Genomic DNA, 21,777 nt, shown 5'->3' with positions numbered 1-21,777 from the left:
CGAATGCCCTCATCACTGCCGTGATTATTGCTTAGTAAATTACCGAGATGACACTTTGATGAAAAAACGGCATCTCGGTCAAAATCGGGAGCTTAGTAAATTTACCCCAGTGAGTGTTAGCATACAGTACACGCCCAGATGGAAATGTATACTTTTTTGCATATCTCCATCCGCTTCTCAGGGAGATGGAACTTGGATGGATCTGTCTTTCCTTGAAATGTGCATTTTGGTATGGGATCTGGGCGGCGACAATTTATTTGCACGGAACTGTCCTGTACTGTGGGAGCGCCGTGGGAGTGTACGTACGGATACGGGAAGCCTGTCTCAGACACATCTCTTACACCCAGAGGTGGACTGGTCCACCGAGAACATGGAAAGTTCCCACTGGGGAGGGCGCCAACCCCCCTCCTTCTCCCCCGGCCGATATAAAACTGTCACGCCGCCAGAGGTTAAAGAGGGCCGGAACGAGGCGCGGTCAGTGAGAGAAGTCACGGAACTCCCACTGAACGCTGTGGCCTCCCAGATGTTGCAGGCAGCTGCGGCGCAACTACAATCAGTTTGCGCACCTCCACATCCTACAATGGGAATGAGGAGCAGTGACATCATGAGGTGACGTCTCATACCTGCAGGACAAAGAGGACTAACAGGGGACCATCATGGACACCAGATCCAGGAGCGTATTAAGAGACAAGGGGGCCCTTCCAGGCTGGCAGCAGCGCATTAGTGGGCACTAGTCAGGGGCAAATGCAGGATTTGTGAAGAGGGGTTTCTAAAAAAAGGGTGGAGCTAAGCATAAGGGGGTGGGGACTGATATACTATGCACTCTGTAACCTGCCGCGGTAATATGAAGGAATGGCGGCACTCACGGACTCTTCATCACCCAGAAATGAAGTCTCACATGCGCCCGCAGGCTACGCCAAAGATTCGCTTTATAATAACCTTTGTCAGGACATCTATTCACGACAGCTCTGCTAAACAATTGACAAATGCCCCCCCCTCACCGCGGGACACTGTGACCTGCGGGTGGGAGCGCAGGACAGTCCCAGAAAACCTGGACTGTCCCGCCACAATCAGAACAGTCGGGACGTATGACATAACTGATCCTAAGGATGACGTAATATTTTGTTTGTCAAAATGTTTCAATATAAAACTCTTATCCTAGGGGTGCCGTGATAACAAACGCTCATACAAGAGTTTGGGAACCGCCGCCCTATGCATTAGCGCTAGGGAAACTCGCATTAGCATACGGTAGTAAGGGGTTTATTCATGAAGCAGTGAAAAGAGTGGAGAAGTGAGTCAGTGGAGAAGTTGCCCATGGCAACCAATCAGCTTCTCTGTATAATTTTATAGCATGCAAATTATAATTGTTACTTCAGTGCTGATTGGTTCTTCTCCACTGGCTCACTTCTCCACAGTTTTCACTGCTTCATGAATAGAGCCCTAAATCTGGCTGCTGCGGCATCACGCAAACACGCCACTTTCCGCCTGGCGCAGAATCAGCAGCTTCGCTGAGTACAGAGATGACGCCAAAATAAAATATATTAATAGTAAGAAAAAAAGTCTTACATTATTTTTTTAAAAAGAGAGAAATGTCTGATATTCCCGGGTTTTACCCGCATCTCAGTGCCCGCCGTGCCCGGTCATTATACCAGTCCCTGCGGCAGCCAGGGAGCGGCCTGCCGCCTGCAGTACACCCCGTCTGCCAGTAGATGGCGGCCGGAGAGGAGGAGCCCCGGCAATCGTGCGATGATGAAAGCAGCAGAAGCCTAGGAGCGGGGCCGCCGCCTCTGATCACCGGAGACCTGGCCAGGCCGGCACCGGAGTCACAGGCCGCTCCTGGCTGGAGAGGCCCCGGAGTCACAGGCCGGACATGCCGAGGTGAGAGACGCGCAGTACGGAGACCAGTGCAGAACACCGGGGAGATCTCCGGCCTCTGTCATGTGTATGTCACCTATAGGGGGAGGGTCCTATTGTGTCCTGTGCAGTCCTTTATATGTCACCTATAGGGGAGGGTCTACTGTGTCCTGTGCAGTCCTTTATATGTCACCTATAGGGGGAGGGTCCTACTGTGTCCTGTGCAGTACTGTATATGTCACCTATAGGGGGAGGATCCTACTGTGTCCTGTGCAGTCCTTTATATGTCACCTATAGGGGAAGGGTCCTACTGTGTCCTGTGCAGTACTGTATATGTCGCCTATAGGGGGAGGATCCTACTGTGTCCTGTGCAGTCCTTTATATGTCACCTATAGGGGAAGGGTCCTACTGTGTCCTGTGCAGTACTGTATATGTCGCCTATAGGGGGAGGATCCTACTGTGTCCTGTGCAGTCCTTTATATGTCACCTATAGGGGGAGAGTCCTACTGTGTCCTGTGCAGTCCTGTATATGTCACCTATAGGGGGTGTCTACTGTGTCCTGTATATGTCGCCTATAGGGGAAGGGTCCTACTGTGTGCTGTGCAGTCCTGTATATGTCCCCTATAGGGGAGGGTCTAGCAGGCATGTCCAAACTGCGGCCCTCCAGCTGTTGTGAAACTACACATCCCAGCATGCCCTGACACAGCTTTAACATTCTCTGACAGCAAACTGTGTCAGGGCATGCTGGGATATGTGGTTTCACAACAGCTGGAGGGCCGCAGTTTGGACATGCATGGACTCTACTGTGTCCTGTGCAGTCCTGTATCTGTCACCTATAGGGGGAGGGTCCTACGGTGTCCTGAGCAGTCCTGTATATGTCACCTACAGGGGTGGGGGTCCTACTGTGTCCTGTGCAGTCCTGTATATGTCACCTACAGGGGAAGGGTCCTACTATGTCCTGTGCAGTCCTGTATGTGTCACCTATAGGGGGAGGGTCCTACTATGTCCAGTGCAGTCCTGTATATGTCACCTACAGGGGGAGGGTCCTACTATGTCCTGTGCAGTCCTGTATGTGTCACCTATAGGGGGAGGGCCCTACTGTGTCCTGTGCAGTACCGTATGTGTCACCTATAGGGGAGGGTCCTACTGTGTCCTGTGCAGCCCTGTATATGTCACCTATGGGGGGGGGGGGGTTTTCCTGTGCAGTCCTGTATATGTCACCTATAATGGGTGGGTCCTAATATGCCATATGAAATTGTGTATGTCACCTATAGGGGTAGGGTTCTACTGTGTCCTGTATGTCACCTATAGGGGGAGGGTCCTACTGTGTCCTGTGCAGTCCTGTATATGTCACCTATAGGGGAGGGTCCTACTGTGCAGTCCCGTATATGTCACCTATAGGGGAGGGTCCTACTGTGTCCTGTGCAGCCCTGTATATGTCATCTATAGGGGGAGGGTCCTACTGTGTCCTGTGCAGTCCTGCATATGTCACCTATAGGGGGTGGATCCTAATATGCCATGTGAAATTGTGTATGTCACCTATAGGGGTAGGGTTCTACTGTGTCCTGTATATGTCACCTATAGGGGGAGGATCCTACTGTGTCCTGTGCAGTCCTTTATATGTCACCTATAGGGGGAGAGTCCTACTGTGTCCTGTGCAGTCCTGTATATGTCACCTATAGGGGGGTGTCTACTGTGTCCTGTATATGTCGCCTATAGGGGAAGGGTCCTACTGTGTACTGTGCAGTCCTGTATATGTCCCCTATAGGGGAGGGTCTAGCAAGCATGTCCAAGCTGCGGCCCTCCAGCTGTTGTGAAACTACACATCCCAGCATGCCCTGACACAGCTTTAGCATTCTCTGACAGCAAACTGTGTCAGGGCATGCTGGGATATGTGGTTTCACAACAGCTGGAGGGCCGCAGTTTGGACATACATGGACTCTACTGTGTCCTGTGCAGTCCTGTATCTGTCACCTATAGGGGGAGGGTCCTACGGTGTCCTGAGCAGTCCTGTATATGTCACCTACAGGGGTGGGGGTCCTACTGTGTCCTGTGCAGTCCTGTATATGTCACCTACAGGGGAAGGGTCCTACTATGTCCTGTGCAGTCCTGTATGTGTCACCTATAGGGGGAGGGTCCTACTATGTCCAGTGCAGTCCTGTATATGTCACCTACAGGGGGAGGGTCCTACTATGTCCTGTGCAGTCCTGTATGTGTCACCTATAGGGGGAGGGCCCTACTGTGTCCTGTGCAGTACCGTATGTGTCACCTATAGGGGAGGGTCCTACTGTGTCCTGTGCAGCCCTGTATATGTCACCTATGGGGGGGGGGTCCTGTGCAGTCCTGTATATGTCACCTATAATGGATGGGTCCTAATATGCCATATGAAATTGTGTATGTCACCTATAGGGGTAGGGTTCTACTGTGTCCTGTATATGTCCCCTATAGGGGGAGGGTCCTACTGTGTCCTGTGCAGTCCTGTATATGTCATCTATAGGGGAGGGTCCTACTGTGCAGTCCCGTATATGTCACCTATAGGGGAGGGTCCTACTGTGTCCTGTGCAGTCCTGTATATGTCACCTATAGGGGGAGGGTCCTACTGTGTCCTGTGCAGTCCTGTATATGTCACCTATAGGGGGTGGGTCCTAATATGTCATGTGCAGTTGAGTATTTCACCTGTAGGGGAAGGGTCCTTCTGTGTCCTGTGTATGTCACCTATAGGGGGCCTACTGTGTCCTGTGCAATCATGTATGTCACCTATAGGGGAAGGATCATATTATGTCATGTATGTATATATGAGTGTATGTCATCTATAGGGGAAGGGTAATAATAGTGTCAGTATGTGAGTCTACAGCTTATGCCGGTGCTACTCTGATACATTGTTACTGAGATACAGTATAAGACAGATGTACATCATTCCTGCACCTATACTATACACTGTATGTAACACTGACCTGTGGCATGTTTGTGTATCACCTATAATATACACTGTATGTAATACTGACCTGTGGCATGTTTGTGTATCACCTATAATATACACTGTATGTAATACTGACCTGTGGCATGTTTGTGTATCACCTATAATATACACTGTATGTAATACTGACCTGTGGCATGTTTGTGTATCACCTATACTGTACACTGTATGTAACAGTGACCTGTGGCATGTTTGTGTATCACCTATACTATACACTGTATGTAACACTGATCTGGCATGTTTGTGTATCCCCTATATTCTACACTGTATACCACCTGCTCACCTGCGCTGTATTGAGGGTCTCTGATTAGGGTTAGGAGACTCGGCAATAGTCAGTAAGATGTGAGCGATGTTCTGTTCCTTGCAGGGTGACTGGATATGGAATACAATGACAAGCTGGCCAGGTTCCGTCAGGGTCATCTCAACCCTTTCAATAAGTCCAGGGAGGAGGAAAACCCCCAGGAAGACGGACAGCGGGCGCCTTCCAAGGGTGCGTAGTCTGACCACACAGAGAACAGGCGAAAAGACAGGAATAGGGACAGTCATGAAAGCTAATGAAAAGAAACAGCGGGCGTTACCCATAGCAACCAGTTTTAATTTTCATCCAAATTCAGGACGCAGGCTATCACATTTCCTCCACTGAGTCTGACTTATGGGGGTCGATTCAATTCACCGACAGTTGATAGCGCCTGGAATTGGCTCCCGGCGCTATTCAATACAGCAACAACTGACCCTCAGTTGTCAGGAATTCTTCTCTCACCCCCGGGGGATGAGAGAAGAAATCCGACAAAAGTGCGGCCGGCGTGAGGCTGATTCTGTCGGGAATCAGCATTGTGGCGGGGAGTTAAGTCGGAGAATGCCCGTTCTCCCAACAATTCAACCTGTTAAGTCCGGGAGAACGGGCCTTCGCCGACTTAACTTTAGCTGAATTGAATAGCGACGGGAGCTAACTCCCGGCGCTATTCAACTGTCGGTGAATTGAATCACCCCCATGGTGCGCTATGTTTCTGAGATATATTGCAATGTGATTGGCCGCTTTGGTGCGTTGCCGCAGTGTTCTTCCTTGTCTTTCCTTATATCTCTGTAATATCTGTTCTCTTTCCATCAGAATCTCCACCAGGATCTCCACCTCCTCCTCCGTGTGAGCGGGAATTCCCCTGCCCTGACCGAGTGATGGACCTGGGGGTGTTGGAGGACCACTTCTCCCGGCCAGTGGTGAGTAGAACAATGGGTCCTTACCAATATTTTTGGATAAAACCGCGTTACTGCATTTCGTTGTGGAGACTCTGCCTTGGTAATCCGATTGTATTATCACAAAGTCCAAGTACGGTGTATCGCCTGTACACAGCGGTGAAAGCAGCATGGCGGACTAAACGTGTGTGTGTGTGGGGGGGGGTCCTATAAATGTGCTCTTCTCTCTGATAGTCCCCGTTGTACTTCTGTATGAGCCACTCAAGCTTCCTCTACCCCTTCAGTTACCAGAGGCACTCACAGTGCCAACATGTGCTGGGGCGTAGGGGTCTTCCTGGGGCTTGGTACCGCACCATCGGCGAATCACCTGACTTCCGCCGGCCATACCATGCTTTGATATCCACGGTGATGAGGTGTGTTCTTTATCTGACCCCAGGGACTGTTCCTAGCGTCTGACATCCAGCAGCTGAGACAGGCGATTGAGGAGTGTAAGCAGGTGATCCTGGAGCTTCCCGAGCAATCGGACAAGCAGAAGGATGCCGTGGTCCGGCTCATCCATCTACGGCTCAAGCTGCAGGAGCTGAAAGTGAGTACATGGAATGTGCTACTCTGTACTTCTTCTGTCTGTGATCTGTCCGTCATGGTCATCCATCCCCTTTCTTCCCTCCCCAGGATCCGCACGAGGATGAGCCCAATATGAGAATAATGTTGGAACATCGCTTCTACAAGGAGAAGAGTAAAAGTGTGAAACAAGTGTGCGACAAGTGCAGTACATTCATCTGGGGCCTAATCCAGACCTGGTACACCTGCACAGGTAAGAGATCGGCCTCGCACCTCTGGGATAACCGTAGCAGGACTCCTGGTCATTGGCTGCGATGCTTGCATAGACGCTTGTAGGGGTGTATGAATGGTGGAGCCACCTATGCAAGACCGAGGGAGAGGCACGGCTGCCTGGCCCTAGTCCCTGAAGGCTCTCTGCTCCTTCCAGCAGACATACGGGCAGGTATATGGGGTGGGAAGGTGCCGGATTGGGGGAGGGGGTTTGATGTGGCAGAGAGACCCTGGGCAGACGTATTGCACAGACTGACTGAGATGCAGTAATGTGCAGGCCCCGCCATGGTTGCATATAAAGAGTAGGGGCAGTGAGTACTGTATAAGTTGTCATGGTGTTCTCAGACACACGTTGACCTCTTCTGTTTCTCAGGGTGTTACTATCGTTGCCATAGCAAATGTCTGAACCTCATTACCAAACCCTGCGTGAGGTCAAAGGTTAGTCACCAGTCGGAGTACGAATTAACCATTTGTCCGGAAGCCGGCCTGGACACCCAGGACTACCGCTGCGCCGAGTGCCGGGCACCAATCTCCTTACGTAAGTATAGGAGGAGAATGCAGACCAAAACTTGTGCAGAGACGTGGAAAAATAAATAGTATCCGTTAATGCATCGGCTGTAACATTCTGTGCCCTTCAGCAATGTTTTCCCCCTGATGTTAGAGATGTTATTAATTGCAGCTGAAATAAGTTGCATTGCAATATATATTTTTTGGACCGCAATCCTCGCCCTGCTTTTAGCCAACCCCTGATTTTAACTTTGGACGTGCAACCTGGCTTGTGCTGGGTGTCTAGCCTGAAATGCTTGCGTGCCAAGCCTGACAGCATGAAGCGGAGAGGGATAGAGCATTCCAGATTGCCTGTGCTAAGGAGGTGTTCAGTAAGTGTGATCAGTGATTGGATAGGCGCTGCAACCAATCAGAAGCTACATGCACTGTACACGCCCCACCCTGTGCTGTCCAGTGTATCAGTGCTGAAATCTCTGTTCTCTTCATGCTGACCTATGTGGCTGGTCACACTGCAATACAGATAAATAATTGTGGCCAAGGATTACTTTGGGGGAGGGGTGGCTGCCCAAAATTGATGGGAACATGTTCTCATGCAGCAATCAGAAAATACACACACTCTTGGTCATTATAAAGGGTGTGACCATCTTTACTGACCAAGGTGATAAAGTCATGTAGTAGTGAAGTGTGCGTCTCATTAGCTATTGGCCTGTCCGGTGAGGGTGCGTTACATAACTCTGTGCCAGTGTTTCCGTATTCCTGTGACTGATCATGGTCCATGTACAGGAGCTGTACCCAGTGAGGCCCGGCAGTGCGATTACACCGGCCAGTACTACTGTAGCAATTGCCACTGGAACGACCTCGCCGTCATCCCAGCGCGCGCCATTCACAACTGGGATTTTGAACCACGCAAGGTAGGCATGGATTGCAGCTATGGTATAGCATGGGGAAAGCCTGATACTAGACATTGGGGTCTATGTACTAAGTACCAGCCAATCAGCCCCTAACTGCCATGTTACAGGCTGTGTTTCAAAAATGACAGGAGCTGATTGGTTGGTACTGTACTTTATTTCCATCCACTGTATCTGTCTCCAAGGCTTATATATCTGTATCTGTCCTATAAGGGCTTTCATATATATATAGATATATATATATATAGATATAGATATATAAAATGTATTTTATTTATTTGCTTTCTGTTTAGATCACACTTATATTAAATTATGACTTTTTTTTAAAAACTATCGTCATATGGCTGTACCATCATATCTGATGGTGTTTGTATGTCTGTCTGCAGAGCTTGGCATTTAGTACAGTTTCATTGTTTGCCTTCTCTTCCCCACTAACCTATATCCCCAAACCCCCCCATCCTTCGGTGTTCTTCCCTGAATCTAATGGCACTTTAAACAAAAAAATTGGTAGTATGTTGTGTGGCTAAATGGCAAGGGATGTGTGTTTTCTACATTTGCACATGGAAAAGTCTGGATAATGTGACTGAGAGCAGGTAGAAGTGTAGCAGACACATGTTTATTCAGAAACTGTACACACTTATGACCCAAATGCTGTCTGACATAAACATTCCTTGTGCCGTGCTCCGTTTAAATGCCTGACAGACTGACCGCCTCTACCATAAATAATATATAGGCATAGGTTTAAAGACCCCATGCCTCTGCGGGCTAAACACATTACGCCGGGGTGTAAGGTGTGGGGGCAAATAAAAAGAAGACTATGGGGGTAATTCCAAGTTGATCGCAGCAGGAAATTTTTTAGCAGTTGGGCAAAACCATGTGCACTGCAGGGGGGGCAGATATAACATGTGCAGAGAGAGTTAGATTTGGGTGGGTTATTTTATTTCTGTGCAGGGTAAATACTGGCTGCTTTATTTTTACACTGCAAATTAGATTTCAGATTGTACTCACCGCACCCAAATCTAACTCTCTCTGCACATGTTATATCTGCCTCCCCTGCAGTGCACATGGTTTTGCCCAATTGCTAACAGAATTCCTGCTGCGATCAACTTGGAATTACCCCCTATGGGTGAGCCCTAAGAGCAGGGTGCTGGTACCATGCCGGTGCGTCTGTAGTCATTCTGTTTGCATTCAGTATGTCAATGGTCACAGTGTTTACAGTACGTGTCAGTGTTAGGCTGCGGTTCTATCACATTGACGTTCAAAGCATGGTGACGTATTGCACCGCCCCTATGCGGGTGTGTTTCTAGCCCCCGTGCCGTGAGTAAGTGCAGCTGAATGTGTGTGAGACACCTGCAGGGGGGTAAGAGGGTGCGAGTCTCTGCCTTTCCATTTTGCAGCCTATAACGAGCTGCTGGTCCCATTGCGTAATTTACCATTCCAGTTCAAAGTCCCCGGCTTATAAATTGGGACGTATTTTCCCTTTTAGGTTTAGTTTCAGCCATCTCTGCCACCAACACAAGTCTGGTCTCCACCTCCAGGTGTCCCGGTGCAGTATGCGCTATCTCACGCTGATGCTGGGCCGTCCGGTTCTGAAGCTGCGCGAGATTAACCCTTTGCTCTTTAACTATGTGGAGGAGCTGGTGGAGATCCGGGTAAGACCAGGTCACGCTGATAAGCCTGGGCAGTTGGGGAGAAGCGAGTGGGCGGTGAAGCCGCCTCCTCTGGGAAATTCATTGACAGAGTTAAAAAAAAAAAATGTTTTACCATGCGCTGTTATCGCTGATTGTTCTCTTCCCGCCATCTTCTTTCTGTAATAGAAGTTACGTCAGGACATCCTCCTCATGAAACCGTACTTCATCACGTGCAAGGAGGCTATGGAGGCCCGGCTGCTTCTGCAGGTCAGGAGACGTGTAGGCTGTGAAACGCGTGGTGTTGCTTGGAGACGAGTGTAGGCTGTGAAACGCGTGGGGTTGCTTGGAGACGAGTGTAGGCTGTGAAGCGCGTGGTGTTGCTTGGAGACGAGTGTAGGCTGTGAAGCGCGTGGTGTTGCTTGGAGACGAGTGTAGGCTGTGAAGCGCGTGGGCATGCTTGGAGAGGAGTGTAGGCTGTGAAACGCGTGGGTTGCGTGGAGACGAGTATGCTGTGAAACGCATGGGCATGGTTGGAGACGAGTGTAGTCTGTGAAATGCGTGGGAGTGGTTGGAGATGAGTGTAGGCTGTGAAACGCGTGGGCGTGGTTGGAGACGAGTGTAGGCTGTGAAACGCGTGGGCAGAGACGAGTGTAGGCTGTGAAACGCGTGGGCGTGGTTGGAGACGAGTAGGCTGTGAACCGCGTGGGTTGCTTGGAGACGAGTAGGCTGTGAAACGCGTGGGTTGCTTGGAGACGAGTGTAGGCTGTGAAACGCGTGGGTTGCTTGGAGACGAGTGTAGGCTGTGAAACGCGTGGGTTGCTTGGAGACGAGTAGGCTGTGAAACGCGTGGGTGTTGCTTGGAGACGAGTGTAGGCTGTGAAGCGCGTGGGCATGCTTGGAGACGAGTGTAGGCTGTGAAACGCGTGGGTTGCGCGGAGACGAGTGTAGGCTGTGAAACGCGTGGGCATGGTTGGAGACGAGTGTAGGCTGTGAAACGCGTGGGAATGGTTGGAGACGAGTGTAGGCTGTGAAACGCGTGGGCATGGTTGGAGACGTGTAGGCTGTGAAACGCGTGGGTTTGCTTGGAGACGAGTAGGCTGTGAAACGCGTGGGTTTGCTTGGAGACGAGTGTAGGCTGTGAAACGCGTGGGCGTGGTTGGAGACGAGTGTAGGCTGTGAAACGCGTGGGTTGCTTGGAGACGAGTAGGCTGTGAAACGCGTGGGTGTGGTTGGAGACGAGTGTAGGCTGTGAAACGTGTGGAGTTGCTTGGAGACGTGTAGGCTGTGAAACGCGTGGGTATGCTTGTCTCCTGTGTTGTTTATACTGTCTTCCGTCCACAGCTACAGGAGCGGCAGCATTTTGTAGAGAACGATGACATGTACTCCCTGCAGGATCTACTGGACGTCGGCAGTGGGCGTTTGGGCTGCTCCCTGACGGACATACACACCACCTTTGCCAAGCACATCAAGCTGGACTGTGAGGTGGGAAGGCAGAGACGAGGATTCACGTGGCAGGACAGGGTCCTAGAGCTGAGTGCAGTTACTCTCTAGGGCAGGCCTGGCCAACCTGCGGCTCTCCAGCTGTTGTGAAACTACAGCTCCCAGCATGCTTTACCAGCTGATCGGTGGGTAAGGTATGCTGGGACTTGTAGTTTCATTACAGCTGGGGAGCCACTAGTTGGCTAGGCCTGCTCTAGGGGGAACATTTATGAAGTCTAATGTACAAGTGCAGTTGTTGCCTATAGCAACCATTTGTCTACTACTGGCATCCAAACTGCGGCCCTCCAGCTGTTGTGAAACTATATCCCAGCATGCCCTGACAGTTTTGTTGTCAGAGAATGCTAAAGCTGTGTCAGGGCATGCTGGGATGTGTAGTCTCTCAACAGCTGGAGGGCCACAGTTTAGACTTGCCTGGTCTAGTACAATCTGTAATATGATAGCTGGAATCTGGTTGGTATGGGCAACACCTCCTCTCCTTGGCCTTCAAAGAAGGCTTAATTAATCTCCCCATAAGGGTGTTACAACCTCGACTGAGGCACTGCCCATTGATTTGCCTCCCAGCACCTCCTCCCCTCCCATCCCCACAACGGTTCCACTAGTAGCGCCTGCAGGTGCTGGGGCGCAGTGATACAGAGCCGCATACACCAGCCCTTCACTGTATGAGGCGCGTAGGTACTGTTCTCGGGAACGGGGGTATCCCCCCCCCCCCCCCTCCCCCCCTGTACTTCCTCTGCTTTTGCTGTCAGTCACCACGTTTCTCTCATAGACTGTGACAGGAAAAGCACCATGGTGTGCCTCACTCTGCACTTCCAGTGCAGCCTCTGACTCCCCTCAGCATGTGCTGCAGCGGAGCAGTGTCGGCTCTGGCCGACGTGACCCGGGGAAACACCTGCTCCGCTCATGGTGTAATCTCTGTTTCTGCAGCGCTGTCAGGCAAAGGGCTTTGTGTGTGAGCTGTGCAAGGAGGGAGACATCCTGTTCCCATTCGACAGTCACACGTCTGTGTGCCAGGACTGCGCTGCCGTGTTCCACAGGTGAGGAGACCAATGTTCTGTTACTATAGCGCTACGTACGCTGAACGCCACTCGCATAGGAACCGTTACTCCAGTCATTCTCAGCTCAGCATTTCCGGATGCGTGTGCATGTGTATATTTCGGACCTGCCATTCACCAGGGTGTTAGCTCATGCCCTCCCCCGTGTCTCTCTCACGCCCGTGGGTCCCCCTTAAGGGTCTCTCCAGTCTCAAGTGTCATCACTGCAAGTCTGTGGTTCTGTCATTGCTCCATCAGAACCTGTCACCTGAAATCCTTTACAGAAGAGCAACGTATCAGAGCTTAGGGGGACATTTACTAAGCAGTGATAAGAGCGGAGAAGTGAGCCAGTGGAGAAATTGCCCCATCAACCAATCAGCAGCTCTGTATCTTTTTATAGTATGCAAATTATAGACGTTACTTCAGTGCTGATTGGTTGCTATGGGCAACTTCTCCACTGGCTGGCTTCTCCGCACTTATCACTGCTTAGTAAATGTCCCCCTTAGAGAGCAGTTACATCCCAATAGATAATACTGAGCCAAATCACATAAACACAAAGTGTAGCGGAAATATTACACCCATATAATACAGTACATGTGTGGTGCGTGTAATCCGTGCAATATCCTGATCTCTGTCATACTGACATCACTAGTCTGCGACGACACAATCTATCACTATAGTGTCCGTCTTACGGCAGATAATGGACTATGATTAAACCACAAGATCTGACACTTCATCTAATAAATAAACACTACTACCCTGGTGCCATAAGCCGTATGCCGGTTCTGGTGGGGTCATGGCGGTCACAGACTCTCTATTGCAGTGAGACTTTTCTAAGCGGCAGTGGAAAGTCGGGGGTAAGAAGCACGTTTACACCCTTTGGCTGAGTTATCTGTAAGGAGCATTATCCTACAACATGACAGGGCTGGAAGATACAACTAATAGAGGCACTACAGAACAGGAGGATATGGGGACATCTACCAACCATAGGAACAGGAAATGGAACAGGAAAATTGAATCTCCAAAAAGGACTGCACTTCTTTTGGGAGATTCCATTATTAGAGGAATACATCTGGGAAATGCAAATGAAGTAGAGAAACAAGTAAGGTGCTTACCTGGAGCCACAGCTCCAAGGGATAAAGAGCGCATGCTAAGAATTGTGAAGGCAGCAAGAAAAGATGGGGAGGTGGATGTCATTGTCCACCTAGGGACAAATGACCTGGCAAATGCAGAACTCATTGCTGTAAAAGATGAATTTAGGAAGTTAGGGACTGCTCTGAAGCAGGTGGCAACCACTGTATCTTTTTCAGAAGTATTGCCAGTACACAGAGGGGAAGACAGAACTCATTGCATCAGAAACTTCAATGTTTGGCTAAGGACATGGTGCAATGAGGAGAGATTTGGATTTATAGGCCATAGTCACACCATCTGGCAAGATAGGAGCTTATACAAAAGTGACGGCCTGCACCCATCTTCAACGGGAACGAAAATACTAACTGAACAGTTTGGATGCTTCATCAAGAGCTATTTAAACTAACAAAGGGGGGCAGTGAACCAAATAGGAATAAAGAAATCTGCTCCCCCAACACAGAGGTATTGTTTCTGCAGGCAAAGGGAATAGGAAGCATATCCACAGCAACAGAAGATAATTCAGATCAAAACCAAATAAAAATAGGCAGAGAGAAGAACATAGCTAGGAACAGAAAAAGCACAAACAAAACTCTAAAAGCTATGTGTGCAAATGCTAGGAGCTTAGGAAATAAAATCCCAGAACTAACTGCAATAATGACAAGGGATGATCTAGACATTGTGGCAATTACAGAGTCATGGTACAATGAAAATCATGACTGGGACATAGCTATACCGGGATATACTTTGTTTAGGAAGGACAGAATTGGAAAAATCGGGGGAGGGGTAGCAATGTATGTAAAAAATGCCATAAAGACTACATTAATACAAAGTATTGAAGAAAAAACTGAGGCCCTTTGGGTGACCATAGAAACAGGGGAAAAGTTGATTATTCGTATTGGCGTGATATACAGGCCACCAGGTCAGGAAGAGGAACTTGACAAGAACCTATTGCAGGACATAACTAAAATGGCATTAAAAGGAGAGGTAATAATCATGGGAGACTTTAATCTTCCTGATGTAAACTGGGAGGTGTCTGTTGCTAGTTCCACTAGAAGTAGGAACATTTTAAATTCCCTTCAGGGAGCATCCCTCCACCAATTGGTGAGGGAGCCCACTCGGAAAGACGCAATATTAGACTTAATACTTACAAATGGAGACAGATTATCAGACGTAAAAGTGGGTGAAAACCTCGGATCCAGTGATCATCAAGCAGTATGGTTCAGCATTAAGACAGAGACTGACTCGTCCCATACAAAAACAAAGGTGTTGGATTTTAGGAAGGCTGATTTTGTAGGGATGGGAAAATGTGTAAGCGATTCTTTGGCAGAGTGGAGGAACTTGGAAACAGTGCAGGAGAGGTGGAAAACATTCAAATGTGCAATATTGAAGGCAACAGACCTTTGTATCAAAACTGTTAGGAAAAACACAAGGAAAAGGAAGCCAGTGTGGTTTGCAAAAGAAGTAGCAAATATTGTGAGAGCAAAAAAGATGGCTTTTAGGAAATATAAGCAGACACAAAATAATGAAGACAAAAAGATATATCTTGTTAGACAGAAGGAGACAAAGAAGGTAATCAGATGTGCAAAGGCACAAGCTGAGGAGAAAATGGCCCAGTCAGTGGGTAAAGGAGGCAAAACTTTTTTTAGGTATATAAGCGAAAAAAGAAAAACAAAAGGCGGAATTATAAAACTAAAGACGGACACTGGGAATCTTGTTGAGGGAGACAATTTAATAGCAGATCATCTTAATGATTATTTTTGCTCAGTATTTACTACTGAAAGAGAGGGGAAGGGGCCACAGTTAAGTTGCAGGGATATTCAGGAAAATGAAACAAGTACATTTACAGAGGAGAAGGTCCTAACAGAACTCTCAAAGCTGAAAGTGGACAAATCTATGGGGCCAGATGGGATACATCCAAGGATACTAAAAGAACTTAAAGAGGTGCTGGTAGCACCATTGACAGAATTATTCAACCAGTCATTAGCTACAGGAGAAATTCCAGGGGACTGGAAAAGAGCAAACGTAGTCCCACTGCACAAAAGTGGAAGCAAGGAAGAGGCAAACAACTACAGACCAGTGAGTCTTACATCAGTAGTAGGGAAATTGATGGAAACACTCTTAAAAGAAAGAGTTGTAGATCATCTCAAATCCGGCAATTTACTGGATCCCAAACAGCATGGATTCACTGGGGGAAGATCATGTCAAACAAATCTTATTGACTTTTTTGATTGTGTGACTAAAGTGATGGATAAAGGTGGAGCCATGGATATAGCTTATCTTGACTTTAGTAAGGCTTTTGACACAGTTCCACATCGCAGACTGCTAAATAAACTTGAAAGTTTGGGATTGGATATTAGGATTATTGAATGGATAAGATCTTGGTTGAAGGATAGAAAACAGAGAGTTGTGGTAAATGGAGTGCATTCACAAGAGGGAAATGTTACCAGTGGAGTACCCCAGGGATCTGTACTTGGACCAGTGCTTTTCAATATCTTTATTGGTGACATTGCAAATGGGATTAAAGGGAAAGTATGCCTTTTTGCAGATGACACAAAGGTATGCAACAGGGTAGACACACCAGGTGGGGTAAAACAAATGATTGAGGATCTAGGTAGACTAGAGGAATGGTCAAGAGTCTGGCAATTACAGTTTAATGCCAAAAAATGCAAAATCATGCACTTGGGTCTCAAAAATCCTAAAGCTAAATACAGTATTAATGGCACTATACTGGAAACTACTGAGGAGGAAAGGGATCTAGGAGTCACTATTCCAGATGACTTAAAGGCAGGTAAGCAATGTAACAAGGCAATGAGGAAGGCTAGTCAGATGCTTGGCTGCATTGGGAGAGGAATCAGCAGCAGAAAGAAAGAAGTAATAATGCCACTGTATAGGTCATTGGTACGGCCTCATCTAGAATACTGTATTCAGTTCTGGAGGCCATATCTTCAAAAGGATATTAATACATTAGAAACTGTACAAAGGAGGGCAACTAAAATGGTGCATGGCCTACATCACAAAACATACCCAGAAAGACTAAGAAATCTCAATATGTATAGTTTGGAGCAGAGAAGAGAAAGGGGGGACATGATAGAAACTTTCAAATATATGAAGGGTTTTAACAAAGTCCAGGAGGGAAACATTCTCCAAATGAAGAGAAGCAATAGGACACGAGGACATGCACTGAGACTGGAGGGGGGGAGGTTCAGGGGAAATTTGCGGAAAAATTATTTCACAGAAAGGGTAGTGGACAAGTGGAATAGCCTCCCATCAGAGGTGGTAGAGGCTAAGACAGTAGAGCAATTTAAACATGCATGGGATAGACATAAGGATATCCTTACAAAGAAATAAGGAACAAATAAGGTTAGTGATAAAAAAAAAAAATAATATATAAAAAAAAAAAAGGGGCAGACTAGATGGGCCAAGTGGTTCTTATCTGCCGACAAATTCTATGTTTCTATGTTTCTATGACTCATCCTGGAATATGGGTCGTCTTGCAGTATAAATCATGGTCACACCCATACCTGGGAAATCTTCATTTGCTTCTTGGTAATGTTAAGAGCTGCTTTGCTAATGAACTGAACAGTAGGATTCTGATGTGTTCATTCTTGGAATTAGAAAAAATAAAACGGCTTCATTTCTGTTTCAGAGACTGCTACTATGACAACTCAACCAGCTGTCCGCGGTGCATGAGGCTAAACCAGCGGAAGCAGATACAGGAGCCTGGACAAGAGGCATGGCAGTAATGAGGCCTAGGCTCTGCGACGAGCAGGAGAGAGACATGAATTGCGAACAGTCCGCTGCTGGGATTTATAGTGCTTTGTGGTCACTGCTGTGCTGACAGAGGTCTCTGGAACTTAGCACAAAAAAAAGCAATTAGAAACCTAGATCTGAGGACTCTCATTTTAGCCTCTATGGTCCTGGGAGGTCTATGACACATTCCAGACTCCTGTACAATGGCCGCCTCCCAGATTATTCCTCCACCATACTATGGAGACCTGTCAGGCTTCCTTCAGACGTTCTACAGAGATGAGAATGTGCACTTATTCCTCATGTACACTGTCTGTGGTGCCTTATTGCCACATTACACATGGTAGTCCTACAGTGGAGTCTACTGCTACAAGACTTGCCTCTCCTCTAGCTTTTCTGCTGGGAGCTGAGGGCTCTAGTGATGAGGTCTTTCCAAAGACTGCAAAGCGGAGCAGGCGTAGTAGTAACCTGCTCATCCCCTTGAACTCTGTTTCTGGACCATGCAGTTTGGGTCTGCTTCTTCTACAGGGTGGACGGGCTCTGGCGTTTCCTGATCCGTGCAGATCCATCTGCAACAAGGGAAGTCTATAGGGCCTGCTCCAATGGTCTCATGGAACACTAGGTGCTGGGGTTATGTTCTTCTTCTTCTCTTCGTAGCACTTTACTGAGGAGGTGCTAAGATGACCCGGGGGTTATAAAGCTAAAAACGGCTAATGCACATAAAACCTCTATTTACACACTATGTTATACAATGGATGTGGCGACATGAATAAATTATTTCTTGCCACTTTTTTTCTTTTTGTCAAAAGGTTAAAATCAAAGAACCACACACACAGTCTCACACGCACATCATGGTGTGTTCTTGGATAAAGGGCCTGATTCTGTCCGGCGGTTATCAGCAGACTGGACAAGAGCAGCATCCGGCAGATGACGGAGGATACCAGAGCGGATGTTTGCGCCGTGTGTGGTCGCTCCTCTCTAGCCGTGAAGTGGGAGTTTCTGAGCGGTTGTTGGTACAGACCCGTGTTGTGGGCATATAGCTCGACTTCTGGGAATGTTTGCGGCGTGGGTGGGATGTATGTGCCAGACGGATCTTGTGCAACCCTCATGGGCTGGGTGTAAGTGTGTATGCCACGGATAATGGCCGTAGCACTGAGGATGCTCACGCAGGTGAGCGGATCCTGCATTGGCATAATGTTACTTGTAGCATTGGGGGGGGGGGGATTTGCATATGTCTGCACTTAGCGGCCAACACAAAATCAGGTCTCAAGTTGGTGCTCGTACAGATGGAGTCATCCTCATCTTGGCCTTTAATAGGATTGAGCCAGGGCAGTCGGACTTAATCCTCTGCTGTAATGACTTAATCCCCTGTTGTATTCTCTCTGTATTGTATTGCAGCTGAAAACAATAGAGGAAAGGTTTATGCTAATAAACCTTGGTGCACTTAGGCGCAGCAAAGAAGCCTAGATGAGCCTGGCTCCAGCTGTATATTATAGGTAAACCAGGAACTGTTGCATAATTTAAGATTGATCCCGTGGGCAATTTTCAGGGCGGTAAGGTGGCAATGGGGGTCATTCTGAGTTGATCGTAGCTGTGCCCAGCACAGGTGTCAGAAGCTGTTATTAGAGACGGTGCAATATTCCCTTCTATCTCTGTACAAGCCTCTTGTATGAGCAGAACATGAGATGGTGTTGCATGTAATTTTTTTCTATACTCCCCTGAAACACTATTCAGGTCCCAAGGTGTGCGAGACGGATCTGGCTACATCGTCCATCGTCATTCTACACCTAAATCACTTATCCTCCAGGGTCACCATTTCCATGGGACAGTTGTTAATACGGCCGATGTTTAATGTACCAATTGCATGAATATAAACCATGTCCATAGTGCAGGTAAATATACCTCCATACTGTCCTGCCATAGCCGCTTGCCCGGCATTACCGACAGTAAGGAAAGGTAATACCGTAAGGAAGACGGTGAGCTGACTGCGTCACCGATGACTGAACTGGGCGACGCGGCAGCAGGAGCAACCAATGATACTGTATCATTTCACTGTATCATTTCTCAGTATCCATTACCGGGAGTAGACTTCCTTTTATTCCGGAAATGTACAGCGCTGTCATGCGGAACATAGCAGATAATAAGCAGAATTGTTTTGGCTATCACATTTTTTTTTTAAATAAAGTATTTTTATTTCGAAGGAGAGTAGTTTGCATACAGACATTGCATAACAGGAACACATTAAACACGTAATGACATGTCCTCATCGGGGAACAGCATTCACTTTCGACTTATTTTCAAACTATGTCATTTGCTCATAGGCGCATAGGAATGTACAGTTATATATACCATTATTTTGCATTATCCGTACACTCTAGTATTCATGAAATCACATTATACTTTGTTTTGTTCCCCCCCCCCCCCCCCCCTCAAATATAACTCTTACGGACAATCCGTCCGAGTAAAACCCTTTAAAAGAGAAGAAAACAATCAGAAACCAAACACAGAGAACCCCAGAAATAAAAAAATTAAAAAAACAAAGAGACAAAAAACATTATGGGGAAGAGGACGCATTGGGGGATACTAGCACTCTAAATCCTACCCTGTCCAGATGGGCACAGAGCCACTCTCTCATTCACAACCCATTGGGTGAAAAGGAAGCCTATGGCCCTAGAAGATCATAACTTGGCAAATCCAGGACCTGTTAGTAACCCTATCACCATTAAGTTGTAGGGTCTGGGACGGAGTATATGGATTCCAGCCATGGAGACCAAATTCTTTCAAATTTAGCGGAGGCATTGTGTTTCATATAAATGTATCGTTCCTTAAAAACAGTGTTGTTTATTAGTGCCTTAAGAGCGGGGAGTGTAGGGCCCTTAGGGGCCCTCCATAGCCTCGCAATGCTCACCTTCGCCATTGCACATATGTTGCGAGCATATAGGCCCTCTGGACCAGACACAAAGTCAGAGCTACCCATTCCCAGGATGCAAAATTGCGGAGTAAGCATGGCCTCGTCCACCCCTGTGTTCCCCAGAATCGATCCGACCCCCGCCCAGAAAGCCCGCAGCACCGGACAATCCCAAATGAGGTGCCAAAAAGTACCTGCAGTCATCCCACACTTAGGGCAGTCACCCACACGACCCGTCCCGAATTTGGCCAGTCTGGCCGGGGTCATATATATTCTATGCAAAAGGAAGTATTGTATCTGTTGATACCTGATGGATTTGGTAACCGTGCACGGAGTTTCCAAAGCAAGGGCCCAGTTCTCTTCATCTATGGGGCCCAGATCCTGCTCCCATTTGACACGGAGATGTGTCAAAGGATCTATATGGAGTTTGGCGAGTAGATAACCATAAGCATGGGAAATCATCTTAACTCGACCCAGCATACTTACAAAGGTCTTAATGGGAAATGGTATAATTTTAGGGGGGGAATTGGGACTGCAAGGCATGTCTGAGCTGGAGGTATCTAAAAAAATAGGAGTTAGGCAAATTAAACTCATCTTTTAGTTGTTGGAAGGATTTGAGCGTATTATCCGTATAAAGGTGTGACAATGCTAAATTCCTTTGTCGTATAAATAACCCTTATGAAGCTAAGAACACTGTACGCTGCTTACTTAAGAAATACCGTAATGATACGCTATTTGCGTAACGATCGCTCAGCCGTAGGCGAGACGCTCAAGCGTCACGTTCGCTCACGGCCCAGTGATCACAGGACACGTTATTGGTTATGTCTAGGGGAAAGATTCGCTGTAACGTAGCATACGCTAGAGACCACGAGGAGGTCACTAGCGGTGCAGACGCTCACAACACTATACCTTGATATTAAACCTTATACCGATGAAACACACAGAATACCTTAATGTGAGTACAGGGTGTAAATGCAACCTTGTGTAACCTGACTATCTACAAAGCTGTTTGAGCGTCACCGACGCTCAAGTGAACACTTAACACTATAGTAAATACACTGATACTGGTTTAGGGTTCCAAAGCCTATAATCTGTATTATATCTAGTATACTTGTAAAAGAGTAACACAGTACAAATGATACACTACAATATAACAAAGACTTCCTAACCAAACACCTAACTAAGGGATAAACTACAATGCTATCCTGGTCTAACACAATACAATACAATAATACTACGAAGTATTTAAGAGAAAAAGAGGAGAGGAGAGATAGAGAGAGAAAGAGAGATATTGGCTCACAGAAAGACAATGATTACGGAGAGAACTTACGCACAAAGGGTATGATCGCCTGCGCCTCGATATCCAGCTCCCGATTATCAGCAGATAACCGTTGATGAGAGAGTGAGAGCTGGATGTGGTCGGTCTGCCTATTTATGCCCCACACACAATGCAATCTCCTAGTCCCTACAATCCTACAGTTTATTGGACACAGGAATTCGGCCCTGTACTGTAACCAAAGGTCATAGGTTGATTCATACAGGTGGGCTGTGCTGATTTCCA

The 21,777-nt window shown here is 47.6% G+C and overlaps 1 protein-coding gene across 3 annotated transcripts; it reads left to right on the top strand.

Annotated features, from left to right (window-relative positions):
• The first annotated feature begins 1,496 nt into the window (after window positions 1-1,496).
• On the top strand, window positions 1,497-18,099 carry DEF8 (differentially expressed in FDCP 8 homolog). 3 transcript variants are annotated; one of them, XM_063945935.1, is made up of 12 exons: window positions 1,790-1,878; window positions 5,199-5,321; window positions 5,940-6,046; window positions 6,459-6,608; window positions 6,695-6,836; window positions 7,227-7,391; window positions 8,144-8,271; window positions 9,807-9,920; window positions 10,086-10,166; window positions 11,241-11,381; window positions 12,324-12,433; window positions 17,208-18,099. In XM_063945935.1, exons 2-12 carry the CDS (start codon window positions 5,210-5,212, stop codon window positions 17,302-17,304), a joined length of 1,347 nt encoding a protein of 448 aa, XP_063802005.1. In that variant the 5' UTR covers window positions 1,790-1,878; window positions 5,199-5,209; the 3' UTR covers window positions 17,305-18,099. The 3 variants fall into 3 exon arrangements, with proteins under 3 accessions (XP_063802004.1, XP_063802006.1, XP_063802005.1); XM_063945934.1 differs by lacking the exon at window positions 5,199-5,321 and having other exon boundaries at window positions 1,497-1,878; XM_063945936.1 differs by lacking the exons at window positions 5,199-5,321; window positions 9,807-9,920 and having other exon boundaries at window positions 1,499-1,878.
• The last annotated feature ends 3,678 nt before the right edge of the window (window positions 18,100-21,777 follow it).

The sequence above is a fragment of the Pseudophryne corroboree genome, chromosome 11 (assembly GCF_028390025.1).
Source record: "Pseudophryne corroboree isolate aPseCor3 chromosome 11, aPseCor3.hap2, whole genome shotgun sequence".
Taxonomy (NCBI): Eukaryota; Metazoa; Chordata; class Amphibia; order Anura; family Myobatrachidae; genus Pseudophryne; species Pseudophryne corroboree.
This window is presented reverse-complemented; position numbering and strand designations above follow the sequence as displayed.